Source organism: Periophthalmus magnuspinnatus, chromosome 5 (assembly GCF_009829125.3).
Source record: "Periophthalmus magnuspinnatus isolate fPerMag1 chromosome 5, fPerMag1.2.pri, whole genome shotgun sequence".
NCBI classification, from domain to species: Eukaryota; Metazoa; Chordata; class Actinopteri; order Gobiiformes; family Gobiidae; genus Periophthalmus; species Periophthalmus magnuspinnatus.
In genome coordinates, this window is record NC_047130.1 from 31599681 (window position 1) to 31616846 (window position 17166).

Consider the following 17166-nt stretch of genomic DNA (forward strand, 5'->3'; position numbering starts at 1 on the left):
TTCTGCCCCAAAAGGTGTGAAGAGGAAGGAATCAGTCACATGGATTTAATGTCTAAACCACCTATTGTTTCTTCAAACCTCATTATTGTATTTGTGTGGTTTTTAACTGATGTGTTTGTTTACTTAGTTTTGTGTCCCTTGTTTAGTGCTTTGAGTTGATGCTCCAAATTGTCAGCGATTACCTGGGGAAGGCATAGGAAAGCAATAAATGAGAAAATAATAGAAGAAAAGATGTAATGTTCTAATTCTTCTGGCAGTAAACCGCCCACCCACTCCTTTCACATTCCTAGCATTACATTTATTGTTTTTGGTTCATGGCCAACAGCGTCTTGTGTGTTATTAAAAAACATAATAAGAACATAAGGCAATTTGTTTTATTTGTTTCCAGTTCAACCTTGGACTTGGAGGACAAAATCGACAGCCTCACCTGGTCGGATCAGAAGGCCGGAGAGCAGGGGGCATTGTGCATTACAGGTCCAAACCAGGTAACTGTGTCATCGCTTTATATGTACATGTTACTGTGGCAACCAGGTATAGGACAAACAATGCTCAGGTATGATCAGGTACGATAATGACTTGACTCTCGCTTGTAAGTTTGCAAGTGCAATGACTTGTGACTCAACTCAGTTTCAGGCAAGAAGACTCGGACTCATGGACCAAGAACTTGGAGCTCTAAAGTCTTTATACTGCAGACTTGTATATTGGCCTGTTTTTAAAGGATGATTTCATGTTCAAAGTTAGTTGAAAGCTATGCAAATTTCTAGTATGCTCCACGGAGTGGACAAAGATGAGAAAATTACAAGAAAACTTGTCTTAAATGGACTGGACTCAGTTTTAGTTGATAATGAGTTGCCCCATGGAGATCAAAGGAGTTGACTTGAACTCAGCTCAAACAATGAGGACCTGAGTGTGTAATGATTGTTATAAGTCTTCTTCTTACATGTCATGAATTCAGGTCATCCCATCCCCTTACAATGAAGTTACAAAACACAGTTTTGTTCTGTACCCCATATAAGCAGTGTCTTTCCTGTGCAGGGCTGTCTGACCATTGAGCTGGAGCGGGGTCCCCGGGGTTTTGGCTTCAGTCTCAGAGGAGGGACCGAGTACAACATGGGGCTGTACATTCTGAGGCTGGCCGAGGATGGACCTGCACAGCTGGACGGAAGAATCCATGTAAGTGACAAGTTAAGTTTTTTTCTTTTACTTTTATGATTATGTTGTTTATTCCTCTGATGTTGTATTATGGTTTAACCCAGGACTTCACTCTGTGAGCTCTTTTATGTTCTTCTCAAATCAATCTTCAGATTTCATTAAGTTCTTAGTTTTTAGCTTTGTCTGTGTTACTGGTTGTCAAGGCCAACAAGACGACATGAAAATAAAGTTTTTTGAGTGAACAGATGACCTAATAGATTTAGCAGTACGTAACATTCTGTTTATTGTTTTACTTCCATCTTGTCATTTTGAACGAACTAACTTTTAGTCTAATTAGTATGGTAATAGATATGAAGTATGCATCTGCTCTGCAGACTACAGAACTGCATACACATTGATTTGTACGCTCTATTTAACAGGTGGTTCAAATATTATGGTGTTTAAAGACACTTGTAATAATCTCAGCTCATAATAGTCGTAGGAGGCAGAAGATTAAAGTATGTTACCGCACCAGTGAGGATCTACTGTAGAGTGTTATGTTTGCCCCCCAGAGGCCATTGAAAGACGAAAATCATTAGAGTGAAGCCCAAGAAGGATTACCCATAAAGAATACCCAGTAAATGGTATGCTGAATGTGCTCTATTTAGGTCAGAAAACTGTGTATTTTGCATCTACTGTTTTGATTCAGAAACACCAGACATTGGAACAGTCCTTTGGCCACTATAAAAACATAAAATATTAATTTATTCTGGTGCCAACTTGTTCAAAGAGTCATAAAGGGCTGCACTAATGGACTGTATTTACACAGCACTTAGTTACAATAAGGCTGCAGAAAAATGTGTTTGTTCATTTATTTATACTCCTATTTAAGTTTTCTGTGCACCAGAAAACTGATAAAATATTTATATGCAGAAATTGCAGATGTGAATATTTTTAAACCATAAGTCAACAGTATCTCTTTTCAGTGCAATATATAATCACATATATTAATTGTTTGTAATATGGCTTTTATAAATGCTTTTTTTTTAGGTCACTTCATTGAATGTAAAAACGTTAAATGAAAAAAGGTGACAAAATATTTTGGGGTCAACATTACAATTTTTGAGTGGTGTTATGGCAAATGCACATCTTATCTGATGCCATTCATTTTTAATAGCCCTTTAGAGAAACTATGACGTAAAAGATCTTTGCATTCCTGATTATGGGGTAAAGCCCTGGCATCACTTTGAGGGCTGAATTCATCACATTATTGTAATTATTATTAGCATGGAGAGGCTGATGATGCACAGACGCAGCAGGAAAGTGGCCTCCAGCAGGAATCAGTCTTAGATTTGGCAGACTGTGATATTGGCACATGACTTTGCCCATCCACGGAGCAGAAGACGTCAACAGTGATTAGAGCTCAGGAGAATGACAGGCTTACACATTTCATCTAAAGTTGTTTTGTCACTTCCAATTATACTCTATGTCAAGGTGGTAGTGGTGGAAGTTATTCACAAACATTCAAATGGCCTTTTGTGTGTTCATAGAAAGTACAGTTTGAATGAATGGCATGTGTCCTGAACCATCCCCTTGTCCTCTTACCTAAGTGTTTGCTGGTGAACAAAATATAGACCCAGTTATGACCAATGTTGTTATGCTTTTCAAAGTAAGAAAAATACTGTATAAAGCTGTTTTCAAACGTTCTGTTTAAAATTTTCAGATAGGTGTAAGATGTTGTCATTTAATCTCATATATTACAGAAATGTGTTGAATGTTTAATGTTCATAGATGGATACTGTATGAGTGGTTCTCAAAATGTGGTACTTGAAGTCCTCATGACTCAGCATTTCAAATATTTGCTCAATTTAATTCATTTATTTCAATACCTTTTATGCTCCTTTTGGTTAGTCCTTGGTTCTAACTAGTACAGCACCAGTGTAGTCCTATGTTAGACCCTGTTTAGCCCTAGTTTAGAATAATCCAGTTTTACACATGGTTTAGATCTGGTGGTAGGAAAGCCAAATATTTGAGAATCTGTGCTGTTTATTTTGTCACCTCTGATATTACAAGAATATGTAAGAATATGTGACTCTATATGTGCTATAGAAGGCAGCAGTTTCCTTTTCCATGACGGCGTTTTCTTCGTGTCCCACAGGTTGGAGATGAGATAGTGGAGATCAATGGAGAGCCGGCGCGGGGGATCTCTCACACTCGAGCGATAGAGCTGATCCAGTCTGGAGGGAACAAAGTGGTTCTGCTTCTGAGACCCAGAGCAGGCCTGGCTCAAGACAGCAGTAAGTATTGCAAACACTGTCTGACAGTTCAGTGAACTGGGGTATTCAAAAGTAAGCACAAATCAAATAGGTTTATGTATCAAAAGGTTTGTCTGTCAACAAGCAAAATATTTCAATGTCTCAAAATTGAATCTGTGATATCCACAAAGTAAACCAATATGGATTGGAAGAATTTATGCTTTGCAATAAATCTGTTTTTCCATTATCTTCACAGGGTACATAACACTAGTATTACTATTATAAGTGGTATTTAATTGACTGTATAGTGATAATTGTGGTTCTTTTGGTGAACTAAACTAAATGAGTGTGTTTTTGGCTTTTCTTGTTCCTTGTTTTGACCTATTGCAGGTAGCTCTTCTACTGTGTGCTACTACACTGAGCACCAACACTAACATCCTCTATGCTTTCACTGGCATCTTCTCTTTAACATGGTAATTCTGGGTTTCTTTTTCTCCCTATTTAACTCTTCATCAGCCATAGCATTATGACCAGTAACACTAAATAACCACTTTATAACTGTTTTAGAGGGTTATAAGTATCGTATAATGTTGTTATAAAGGTTTTTTGTGTGTGATTAGCTTGATAACTGCATTAGAGCTTTGAGTTGGAAACATATTAGAAAAATGAATAGGCCTATCTCAATTTTCTAAACTGTATAGACCACAATTTTTATTTAATTGCGATCCGTGTACACTATGTGCATCATATTGTCTTGAAGAGGCGGCCACAACTATCTGCTTCCTCTGATCATGAAAATAAAGCCTCAGTAGCAATAACCTCTGATGGCTATTGCTTATAAAATAGTCAGTTACAGAATGCAACACAGTTTGAGGCACACTTTACAATCTTAAATACCAAGAGTGGTCATAATGTTTCGGTTGATCAGTGTAGAGTCACTAATTGAACTTGTACTAATGTAGCTATAAAATGTAATTGTGCATTTTCCCTCCAGGTCCACGTGATCCAAAAGTCATTTCACCTGCTGTCAGCTATTCGGAAGGAGAGGTGTTCTTCTCCGACTCGTCACCCTCGTCTTCTCCATATTCCACTTCTGGGGCTTCCATCTATGCTTCCTCCCATCTCTCTGGCAAACTCAAGCATTCCCGCAGCTGGGGCACTAATGTTTCCCCATCAGGCCTTAGCAGCTCACGCATTAGCAACTCCAGGACTTTGACTTCTGTGGACGAGGCAAGCGAGTGGGCAGACAATGAGGCAGAACCATTGTCCCCTCGTAGGTCTGAGCAAGCCCCATTTTATTCCAGGACCAGGCCAGGAAAGGATGCTAGTAATCTAACCAGCCCAAAGAAAACTGTGGATACACCCAAAGCCAAAGAGCAACATCCCAGTCCTAAAAACACAACAAATGTGCAAGAGGTGGCACCAATCAGAAAGAAGACATCCCCGACCTCAACGAAAACTGCAAACATCAAGAAGATATTACCTCCAGGCAACCAGCAGGAGGCGCTAACCCCACAGCAGCGTGATCGTCAACAAACTAGGGGATTAAAGGAGTTTTCCAGTAAAGAGAGCTTAGATCTTGAAAAGAGAAATGGCAACCTGGAGATCAGAGGATTAGCCCGAGAGATGGAAAGGAAAGGAGGAGGAGAAAGGACAATGGCAGGCCACAAGCAAGAGAGTTTCAAAAGGAGGGTTGGGGGAGTAACGCATCACCACAGGACAGCTCAAAACATGAACAAACAGAGGAACAGAGATAGCAGAACAGACTCAGGGCGCAAAGATGCTAAGATGAAAACATCTGAGGAAAATGGCATCAGAAAAGAAATCAAAAGAGAATCACCATCGTCTTTTAAGGATTTATTAAAAGGGAAAAAGTCTGTAGATTCTCCCAGAGAGCCCAAAGAGAGAAGCGCCTCCCATTTCAAAGAGGGCAGTCGGGAGCTCTCCGTCGCCTCTGTTCCAGGGACCCCACAGAGCCCAAAGGGACCTATTAGCCCCGGCCCTTGGAAAGTGCCAAGCTCAGCCAAAATCCTCTCTGAAGCCGAGGTCCTCCGTGACCCTTTGTGAATATTGAATCCCGGGCTGTGACTCGAGCTGTGCCATGGAATAATATTAGCCCGTTTTTATTTCAGAGTTCTTCCATAAAGCAGAGGAGTGCATGATGGTGCCACTTCAGTGGTCCATTTACATAAAATTTTTCAGACTTACTGTGGCATGTAGTAGCATCCTTCTGCCATGTCTACTGCCTCACATGTGGGATTTTGGGGCATGCTTCGGGCAACGCCAGAGAAAATCATAAGAAATGTGAATATGTGCCAACTGCGCTTCACCCATGAAAATGCAAAGACTCATATGCAACTCAAGACTTTTTCCCCATTGACAAGTCTCATATGGTTTACTTTTTGGAGTCTTGTCTCTTTGAGGGACAGCTTTTCTCAAATGTTTGCCCAAATGCATGCAGTTAATTCCTGTTCTTTTTACTGCTTTTAACTTCTCATTTTTCAGCACAAGACAACCCAGCAAGCATTAATTTCATGGGACACTAGACTGTTCTATTGTAACAGCGTCATTTAAAAGACCAGAAACTTGTGGTTAGAGATCTTGTTTACCGTGTGTATAATAGCAAATTTGTGTGTAATTTATTGAGATTATATAGATTAATATATATGTACATGTAGCTGTACCAAGCCATTCCACATTTTTATATAGACTCAAAGATTTGTCCTAACCCCATAAGACTGCGCCATCCTTCCAATGTATTCAAGTGGTAGGAATAACCTTGGATCTTTGTAGTTCATGGACTGCTGTACCAAATTGTTTGCAATTGCTCAAAATGTGTCTCATTGTGGAATTTAATATATACATAATTATATATTTGAATGTGTCATGTTTTACAGATTCTAACTTTTAAACTATTGAACTCCATTGCACTGCATCTGCCCTTGTAGCATAAAAGAATGGCAATGAGATGTGAAAATGAAAGCTGTATTTTATTTGTGACTTGCTATGAACATATTGCTTTTTCTAATTATAGTTTCTATCTACAGCTTCATTTTTTTTAGTTTATTACAGATTTTTATGTTGATGAGCTTTGGCTTGTCTGATTTTGAAAGTGTGCCCAGGTCCCTGCTAAGATTAAATTGTTAGAGTCAAGTGTATAGTTTATGCTAATGGAACATTGATCTATGCTGATGGTAAGAAACTGTAAGGGACTTGATTGAGATTGAGACTTGTGTGTGTTTAGTGCTCAGGGAACACAAAGTAGCAACATGTGATCAGGGAGGTGAGCAGCAGCAGTTTGATTGAAATGCTTTGTTTGATTGTATTTTGGTTCAGGCTCTAAGTAATATAAGGTGAAGAGCGTAGAAAGCAGGGGTCGGTTTGTGCAATAGTCTGGATTGATAACTCGATAAATCCAACTCCTTTTATCAGGTACATACAGTTTGTCATTTCTCTCTCCCCTGCCCCTCTGTGCTTCTGCTCTTTAGTTCTGGACCTTTTGTTTCCCCTCTCTGCATCATAATGTGGCCTTGCATCATGTCATTAGAAAACAATCCTTATTGTAGCTTCATGTAGGGCTGGTAGATGTAAATCTTTGTACATTGTACAGCACCTTTATAAATAGTTGCTGAGTGCAGAGGGAGAAAAAATAGAGGTATAATAAAATGCTCCATTATTTTTTTATGTAAAAAAGAGTATTTATCATGGATAGAAAAGGATTGGCTACAACCTTGACATGGTGTTCTGCTCATGCACTGAAAATAAAGTTTTACTGAAAACATCTCTTGAGCTTTGTGTACTCAAATTTCTTTACTGATGCAGCATCTCAATGCATTCATTACAATATATCACATGTAGATTGCATTTTATGTCTAGAAGTATACAATCACTTGTAGTTAGTGTTAATTGTATCCATGTTGTCACTGAAGCTTTTTGCTGATTTTTTGTAATGTTTTTGTTTATAAAAGTTAAAGTTGTTTATATTGCCCCCCAAAAAGAATTGTTTCTTGAAGACAAATACCATGCTCTCCACAGTCTCAAACTGGCCATGACAAAAACGGCATAAGCCACTGTTTCTGTGGCAGATTTCCAGTTGTCATGGCAGCCAAGAGCTTCATATCACAGAGCGAGCTGAGTGCTTTGTGCTTCAAGTAGATGTTTTTCCAATATCTTCATGCTGTATGTTAGCCCTGGGTCTATGAAAATGCCCATGAAGTCATAACTATGATTATTACAGCCCAAGTGAGAAGCTGGAGCACTAAGTTCTTTTATAACCCCAGTCACATTCCCCCCTCAACTTTTGCTGTATGATGTGGCATTGTGGATTATTCAGAATAGTTGGAAGATCTGGATTCAGTTGTGATCACTGCATTCATCACAACTATATATATAGTTTGGAGGGGGGGGTGCTTGCTTTCAGCACCACTAGATGTCAGTATTTGCTATTCTAACACATTATTCTAACACATTAGAAGTGGGTCTGTGTGCCCATACAACATGCTGTGGCCCATATTGCCGCTATTTATCTTTGCAGTGAAGTGTTTTTCATTAGGGGCCATGGCTGAAAATTCCCAGCTGACTTTGACAATTCCACTTGAGCTGTTTAATGAAAGTGTCACAAATTAAATGCTGTGCACAAAGTGAGGAAATCTGGACCTATAGTATTAGAAGGTACATACATCTGTGGAGATTATGTTTCGGGTCGTAGGGCTGTCATTCCACAACGTGTAAGAGTCAGATGAATTATGTAAGGCAGTATGATTGGTAACATATTTTCCTTATTCTTGGCTTTGAAGAGGCCCAGATGCATTCTTGTTGATGGGCTACGAAAGGGAGACGTATCAATCTTTCACTCTGACATAGTGTTTGTGAAGATAAGAAAAGCAGAGCATGTCTTAAGGGGTGAACATGAGATAAGTCTTAAGCTATGCCAGTTTGGTAAATGCCTTTAACGTTGTGGGGTCGTTTCTTCCATTAAAAAGCTTTACAATTTGATAAAGCATTCAGCTTAGGGCCCCTGAACTTTGCGTTTCCTTTGTGGTGTTTCTGTGTAAAGTAACTCAGGCAACACCGGGTGGGGACACTAAACAGTCCTTGTTAACAGACTGGTTCAAATAATCGCCTAATTAATGGGTGGTTGAGCAAACGCACTGGAATTCACTCTTTGCATCGGCCCAAAAAGCCACGAATGTGTAGTCTTAAGTATCCATGACGACACAACCCCCAAAGCCGCAAAATGAGTCTTTAACATGCCATGGCAACCTGATGGAAACAACTTTCCTAACAGGCTATAGGCTATTATCGTGGTGGTTTTTACAACGAATTTGTCCACTGTGCTATTTGTTATTGTGTCAGTCCATTTTTTTTCCATCGCAAACAAAAGCATTACCCATGGCAACAAAAAGGCTTCCCCCTCTGAGGGAACCCCCTGTTTTTCTTCTTCACGGACACGCCCATAAAGTTCTTAACAACACAAAAAAACAATCTATTCTAGGACAGGCAACTTGTTCCAACATGAGAAGAAGCCGCGCTCAGCTGACCAAACCAGTTTATACAGTTTTATTTACAGGTATACAGTATCAGGAAATGGCATTACACCGCGCAAAGCTGCGTCAATCTGATTTAACTTAGACTGTTCACTACTGCCCCAGTCCCATTCAGTGTGCCACACTCCGTGCACGCGCACTCTCGAGGAGGAGGGAGTGTAGATGTCCTGACAGCGGCATCCTTTTCACCTTTCAATATAAAGTCATGCAATTTTCATATTTTAGCAATATAATAGTCTCGTAGTCCTTTCTAACACAGCCGACTGTATGTTACATTTTCCAATATAATAATATAAGAGGTTTTTATACAGAAAGTACAAGGGGAGAAACGAAGTGTGTTAACAATTAATGACGGTAAGTAAGATGGAAGCAGTGCAGAAAATGTATTCATTATTATTATTATTATTATTATTATTATTATTATTATTATTGTTTGTTTGTTTGTTTTTAAAGTAAGCCTTTTAGAAATAGTTATTGTCTTGTACGACCTACAATGCGCCTAAACTTTTCTAGGGCGCTTTTATTGTAAATCCACTTCCTGTTTGGTATTCGCACTTCGGTGAGATTGACAGTGCTCCTGGAGTTCAATTGTAAAGGCACGTCTGGTGGGAGGTGTCTGTGAAGAGTGTCTCTTGCATTACCGCGCCTTGAGTCAGTGGATCAGCTGAAGTAGAGACACGGAGACCTGCGACTAGACAGAGACACTTCTCTTGAAGCTGCATTTCACGATGGACATATTACCGTGCACACGTGCCCAACATTGGATCAAACCTTTGTTTTTGCTTTATCTTTTTGTAGCCAAAACACTTGGTGAGTAAACTGCCACGCGCTTTGTCTAAAATAATGCTTCCAGGATTCTTAAACGATTTGTAGCCTATTGGCACATTTTACGCACAGCTTTGTAATTCACATGAAGATGCGTAATGATACTTTGGATACACGACTTTTGGCTTCCACTCAAATACTGTTAAAAGGTACCGTATGCAATTTTCTGGTGAAAGATTCCCCCCTGCTTGTCTCCGTGGAGATGTTACTTCTTCGCCTGGAATACTCCACAGCATGGCATTAAACGTCAGTCTCCATGCAATTGACATGCAATTGACACATGATCAGTTCTGTGGAGAGGTGACCTGCTCCTGCCAAGAATGCATGTCGTATTTATAGGGAATGAAGTTGAGTAAATGCAACATAAATTTGCTGCCATATTGTGGACCATTCCAGTCAAAACAATAATACAAGTATCAAGTAGCAAACCCCCATGAGAAACCTTTAAGTCTGAGTCTCATTCCAAATGTCATAATGTTGCATATTTTAGACACAGCTCTACAATGTGTCAAAGAAATGAAAATACATGACGATGCTGGTATAAATATTTGATCTTTATTTGCTAAGATTTTCCACGGTTTATGTTGCTGGCTTGATCTTCTTTCCACTTCAAGTGGAACTGTGTCAAACATTTTCCTATAAAGTTACTGGTGGTGTATGTTCAAGTCATTTTTTTCACATATTGAAGACAGAATAAATTCATTCTTTACTGTTTATTGACCATGGCTACATCCTTTTTTCCAGGCGACTGTGACAAACCTGTGTTAGAAGGAAACATCGTTCTAACCGATGAAGCTCTTCTGATGAATAAATACCCAGATAACGTTGAAATTTCTTTAACATGTGCCAATGGATATTTAAAAGACAGTGGATCTGCAACCATAAAATGTATTGATGGGGCATGGCATGACCCAGATCTAACCTGCAAAAGTAAGAATGAACATAGAGCTGGAAATCCTATGTGATAAAACTAACATTTTAAACAAACTCTATTAATTAACCTAACACGTCATACCGTATAAACCATGTGTACAAGTGTCCTTTTTCTTTTTTTACTTTCTTCACATTTTAAATGAGGCTTAAAACACCAAATAAGTTTGATTTATTATTACTATTATCATTATAAACTCAACCCAAAATATGTACAAATCTTATTTATTTTGACAGAAAAGGATTGTGGACCACCACCTCCACGGCCCCACATGACTTTTGACACAAGCATGGGCACCCTATTTGGCGCTGTAGCTACTATCATATGTGAGAAAGGGTGAGTTTACCATTTAATTTTATCCTTATCTGTGAAGTCAGTGCTAAGACAACAAATATTTGCAATGTTTTATTTGCTCAGTGTCTAACTGCTGTCAAGCCCACTATTTGACATCTTGCTCCTTATATACATGCATTATTAAGCCCATACAAGGTAGATATCCTAAGACCAGAGAATGGAAACATGTAGGCGGAAAGTTTGGGTGAATGTTGAGATTGTTGAGACAGTTCAGACTAAACTGAATCAAAAAATGTTGTACTGTGCAAAAGACGTAAACAAAATAAAATGCCTTGTTTGTTTCAGCTTCTCAGTCAATGGAACGGCTTATAAGCATTGCTACAATACCGGCTGGACTGGGAAGTACACCATATGTGAAGGTAATTGCTCCAGATATTTTTGAAGTTTGATATATATTTCACACATATAAAATGTCATTATCAGATTTTAAATGGGTGTAATCCTCCTTTTTTGTCCAAAGTTGTAACATGCGATATACCAGAGGAAATATCCAATGGCAAACATTTATGGAATTCAACAGAATATCCAGAATATGGAGATTATATATATTATTTATGTGATGGTGGATACAGGCTGACTGGGAAAGAGGCCATCATGTGCAATGAAAATGGTGAATTTGACTCCACTCCACCTCAGTGTCTCAGTAAGATTATCTACACTATTCTACACTTTAGTTTTAATGTGTGTCAACAGACATTCCTTTATGTATTTTATGTGTAATCATCATACATGAAACATAATTGTTCTTTTGTAAATTACATAATCTGACATAATCTCCCATTACAAAGTCCTTATTAGTTTTGTTTTTTTGGATTTATGAAACATTTTGATGAGTTGGGCAAATGGAATCCTCTTATTTATGGTTTTGTCATTCGATTGATATAATGTTATATAATGTTGTAAATCCCTGCCGCTATAACTGCACTGAATTCCTAAAAAGTTTATGTGAACTGGACAATGACATAACAAAATCTAGAATCTATTTTCCATCCCTAATTGGATTACATCAAAAACATGTGCTACGCATATGTGAAACTCCATATATTTACTCAAGTGCACCTGGTATGTCAAGTATTCTTGTACTTGCTCAGTGATTAATTTGCGCTGATATGCACTTTTTTAATGCAAAAGTGTTACATATTTAATATAATATTTTTCTGCAAAATGTTTTAAATCAATTATCCTTGTGACTGCTGCTCATACATTTAACACTGATAATCTCCATTGTCCATTCCTGTCTGTATTTCCTCTATGTTATCAGACTAACCGTCGGAACTCACTAACTCTCCAATATTGTGTCTTGTTGCACGTTAGGGTTAGCATGCACACTCTCAAAATGTCTTAAAACAGTAATTATATAAAAATGCAGAGGAAAACACAATCTTTTCATTTGTAGGTGTCACTAAAGCGGATGTATTTACTACTAAAATTGTGACAGCACCAACTTCAACCACTACACCTCCAACGCAAGGTATATTTTTCACAGAAAATATTTTTGGTAGAAGTAAAATGTTCTGCAAAAAATTCTATATAAAATATTGTTATTTGAATAAGTTTCTACGTGGTCAAAAAAAGATCTATCAAGAAATTTGCATTATGTTTCCACAGAAAAAGAAAACACTAACAAATAAAAAAAGTCTTCATTTGAAAGTTTGAAAAGCACTTTTTAAGCTTTAGTACCAGTACCTTGATTTCACCTTCATTTGAATAATTTCTTATATTTATTAACACACATTCATTCATTTATTTACACAGGTGAACCCAATGAGAGCACTCTTTTTCATGGGTGCCCTGTTCAAAATACAATACTAAATACTTAATATTACTTATTACTTATCTAATATTATAGATCTAAATGCTAAACACAATTGCACAGTTGTTTTAAAATACACTTAAATATACACTACGCAGTATTGAAAAAGGTTGGTTATTTCCAAATGTTCCAGAAACATCAGCCTCTACAACCTCAGCAGGCACAACAAGGTCAGGTCCCAGAGACAGCACTCACACAGCCAGTGTCTCTCCAACTGTCTCTCTATCCGCACGAGGTACTAGTGCACCTGCATGCTCTCTAGCATGGACTACTATAAGGCTTATGGGCTCACTGTATGTGTTTGAGGGAACTCTGGGCTGAGGAAGTACAGCACACTTAAAGGGAATAAGTTGTAACAATAATTGTTGTTGTGTTCTAAGGTGAAGATAAGTTCAAAGATGCAGACAATACCACCAATACCATAAGATCAACCATGCCACATAATTCTCAAGGTATCTCATTTGCAATATGTCTTTTTATAGAGTGCATTAGCCAGATCAACCACATAGTATGTTGTTTTTTATTTGTTTTTTTAAATCATTTTCTAACTTCTCTTGATACTTTAGTGCAAGGTCTCAGATGTCTCGATGGCTTATTCTTAGTAGATCTAAATAAAGCTAAGGTTAGCATCATTTGATATTCTCAAATTGTATGCCAGTTTGATTTGAATCTTGAACAGTACCAGTCATAACTTGTCATAACCCTTCTATACAGAGATTTGAAGCTGAAAAACTCGTGCTGATGCAGAACATGTGTCATTTATTTAGCAACATAATTATAACAATGTTTCTGCTTTCTAAAATACCCCTCCCTCTGGCATTAACTTTGTTTTCCTTTAATTTATTCTGTATTGTCTGTCATTGGATCAATATTATTGGACTTTGGAAAGTTGACACAAGTGTGAACATTTTGTCTTTCAGGAGATCAAAAAGACGACGTAGTGGATATAAAAAAAAATGTTGGTGAGTTTGAGTTTAATTAAAGTGTGGGATGCCAAAATGTTGACATGTTCTTTGATTGTTTAAACTGTGTGTGTTTTTCAGGATACACACCTGTAATAATCAGTGTGGTGTGTGTTTCATTAGGTAATTTGGGTTTCATATTTTTTTTCCATAAACTTTGATTAAAATAAACAAACCAAGAGTCTAATATGAATGTGTCTTAATCTACAGTTGTGTGCATAGCAGTACTTTTTATTCACAAGTTGCTTAACAAGAGAAAGGGGTAAGTGCACATCCGAATACTGATTGCTTGCTCTTTCCTTTTAAAAATGCATTTCTTTTCGCTTCTTTTATACAAGCCATTACAGCTGGTTTAGTACTGTTCAATAATGCTAAAAGTAACACAAAAGAGCAGTACACAAAAGTTCTGCCGGTTTTATTCTCCATTTATGGAAATTTGCATATTTTTGCCTCCTGGCTGGTTCTGAGATGTTTACAGGAAATCCTCTTGCCAGAGGAGGTGCCAGAAAATTCTTCAGGCAGATTTGAATTGGTCATATTGTAATAAAAAATAAATAAATTACAAAAAAGAAGAAAATAGCCTCTACTAACAAAGGAAAAAATGTACTGTAACTATTTCAGCAGCAGAATTGTAAAATATATTCCTTATTTGATGACACTGTAGCTCTTATGACACCAGAGAAGACCTGAAGCCGGAGTTATTACAGTTCCAAAATCTATAGTTTGGCCTCTACCTCCAGGTATCTGTCCTTTTCTGCCTGTTGTCAAGCCAAAATGTACCCTGATTTTTTACATCAAGCAAGCATAACATTATGACAACTAAAGTAGACCATATGCCAAAATAAATATGAATTTCATACAAATAGGTTGCATTAATGTGCTATAATTTAATGATTTGATAATTTCAGATGGAGAGTAGAATCATGTAACTCTATGGTAGGTTCACTGATTTTGCAAGAAATGCCCAAATTTATGATCCACAAATGTTTAATTAATGCATTAATGGCAAGTGGTCATAATGTTATGCCCAATTGCTGGCTTATGTACTGATTCAATAAAAAAAAAAAAAAAAAAAGATTTCAGCTGCATCAATAAATGAAAATATGGTTGAAATGTTGCACCACATTGGTGGTTTTCAGATTCTAGATGATGTGATGATCGTACTCCTGACCATCTTTCCCATTGATTAACACTGTATTTTCCAAACTGTAAATTCATAAATGTTGAACCTGATCATTTCAAGTGACTACAGTGGTACTCACTGTAAGTAAAAATCTGCATTTAAGTATATTTATTGTAGCTGCCCTGCGTCTGTATTAAATATTAATGGTCTATAAAATATTATGATCATCTGAAACCCAGCAATATAATAAGTGTCCCATGGTAATTTATTGTTCCCAAGTAACTCTTAGGACTAGACAATAGAACAATGCATTTCTTTATTACACAGTAATTGTGTAACTCAGTAAACCAAAACCATATTCTTATTTATTGATGCCAACATGCACCGTAAATGAGACTTTTATTACTCTTGAGAACTGAAAGCTGACCGTTGCTTGTTATCTTCTTTAGCTCACGCCACCTATCTGTTGGGGAGCATCTGTGACCTAGGAAGGATGTGCACACAGACTGTAGCAGGGCTTTGGGTGGAGAGTAACCACTCCAGCATTATTGCACTTGAATGAGAAAGTCTTCAGCCTGCTCGGGACATGTATGGAAGTGCACTGACAAAAAGCACCTTTGTAATAATCTATTTTATTAACACATCTGTAAATAGTTGTTTGTACTTTATTTATAATAAACTGGAACATTTTGTAAGTTATTGTAGCTGCTCTATACTGTTGTTTTTCTGCTTTGCAAGTCATTCAGACAACAACAATGTCAAAATACCTTGGCACTTTTAGACATTCATAGTCATAGCACATAGTCCTGGAGAAACACTAATAATTTAATATGTAAATTCATTCAGTCAACAAAAAATATGTTTCATAGTTTTCATATGAACAGCTTGCCATGTATTTAATTGTAAGTACACGGCAAACCATTTTGAGCCTATATTAAGCAAATATGTATCGTATCATGATCTAAAATTGCATGCTGTCTCAGAGAGTGTGGACATACTGAGAAATACCATCTTACGTATACATATATATGTGTACAATATTCCATTATCAAAGCCCCTCCTCAGGATGGTACAACACACCAACATGCTTAAACATTGAACTAATATATGCTCAAAAATATGAACAAACAGTTTGGCTTTTGAGAAGCAGAGGATGTGTGTCCTTTTAATGGCTGCCAACTTGAAAAGACCAATTCAGGAGACACACAATGTGGTGAATTGACTTTGCACAGAGCAAAACATAAAGATACTATCTGCCACATTCTTCACATTCTGTAGGCTTTTCTGTATTGTCTGGGCCGTACAGAGTGACTACATTTAATGGGAAGCTTTTTTCATGAGGAAACAACATTCCTTGGTTCACTGAACAATGCAAAGACATAAGAGAAGATTTAAGATGTGGTCTAGAGTTTACAAAATACTAGGAAGAAATTGTGGCAACAAATATGGTGTCAATTATGGATGCGGCAATAAACAATTTTTTTTTAATATATTTAAATTACATGAAGTCTATAATGGCATACCTAAATATTTGCAAAGGTTGTTGTGGCTTCACATCATTATTAGATACCATTTCTAGAAATGGAAACAAAGAAAATAGAGGGTTGAGTTTTGTAATTGTGGCAGAGACTAATGGGATCAAGTGCAAAGACAGGTATTAAAGTGCAGTTCCTACAGAGCTAAACAGCTTAGTCAAAGGAACACACAGACTTCCCGTCAGAGGCTTATAGTTAATCAATACTGGTAGCTTCATAGGCTTACTTTAACAGTAACAGAAGGGTAATGTTCTGGAAGGTCTGCCACCTGCTTGTCTACACATGTGTTCAGCTGTGCCTGCGAATGTTTCACATTATGGCATTAAACTCATCTATCATTATTCAATTGTAAACATTTTTATTGTTAAAAAAAAACAAAAAACAAAACAAAAAACAAAAAACAAAAACAAAACATGCATTCTCAGTGAATGGGGTTCCCTCTCCTCAAATCTGGCTTCTAACTTGGCCTGATGGTATCACCTGCTTGTCTCTATGGCGATAACTCATAACATTTCAGGCAAAGCAATAACATCTCCATAGAGACAAGCAAGTGGCATACCCTCCCCCAGAAAATTTACTAGATACACCTACAAGCTTAAAAGTTAAAGTAAAATGACTGTAATATCTACTGCAATGTCTTTAATAAAAAAGTAGGAAAATTATGTGCATATAAAGTTACTACTGCACTGAT

At 37.3% G+C, this 17166-nt stretch overlaps 2 protein-coding genes across 5 annotated transcripts in view; both read left to right on the top strand.

Moving 5' to 3' along the window:
* LOC117371634 (membrane-associated guanylate kinase, WW and PDZ domain-containing protein 3-like) overlaps window positions 1-6422 on the top strand; it is a 13153-nt gene extending 6731 nt beyond the window's left edge. The window contains exons 2-5 of the mRNA XM_033967329.2: window positions 389-485; window positions 1036-1173; window positions 3290-3428; window positions 4381-6422. Of these exons, the coding sequence (XP_033823220.1) occupies window positions 389-485; window positions 1036-1173; window positions 3290-3428; window positions 4381-5453 (1447 nt within the window). The 3' untranslated portion in view covers window positions 5454-6422. The remainder of the gene's footprint in view (window positions 1-388; window positions 486-1035; window positions 1174-3289; window positions 3429-4380) is intronic.
* Window positions 6423-9589: 3167 nt separating this feature from the next.
* Window positions 9590-15638, top strand: im:7151449 (membrane cofactor protein). 4 transcript variants are annotated; one of them, XM_055221798.1, is made up of 13 exons: window positions 9602-9742; window positions 10502-10687; window positions 10925-11024; window positions 11328-11401; window positions 11503-11685; window positions 12439-12513; window positions 12989-13090; window positions 13236-13307; window positions 13776-13817; window positions 13899-13940; window positions 14028-14079; window positions 14482-14557; window positions 15390-15620. In XM_055221798.1, the coding sequence occupies exons 1-12, from the start codon at window positions 9661-9663 to the stop codon at window positions 14537-14539; spliced, it is 1068 nt and encodes a 355-aa protein (XP_055077773.1). In that variant the 5' UTR covers window positions 9602-9660; the 3' UTR covers window positions 14540-14557; window positions 15390-15620. The 4 variants fall into 4 exon arrangements, with proteins under 4 accessions (XP_055077775.1, XP_055077773.1, XP_055077774.1 ...); XM_055221800.1 differs by lacking the exon at window positions 12989-13090 and having other exon boundaries at window positions 9590-9742; XM_055221799.1 differs by lacking the exon at window positions 14482-14557 and having other exon boundaries at window positions 15390-15638.
* Window positions 15639-17166: the final 1528 nt, after the last annotated feature.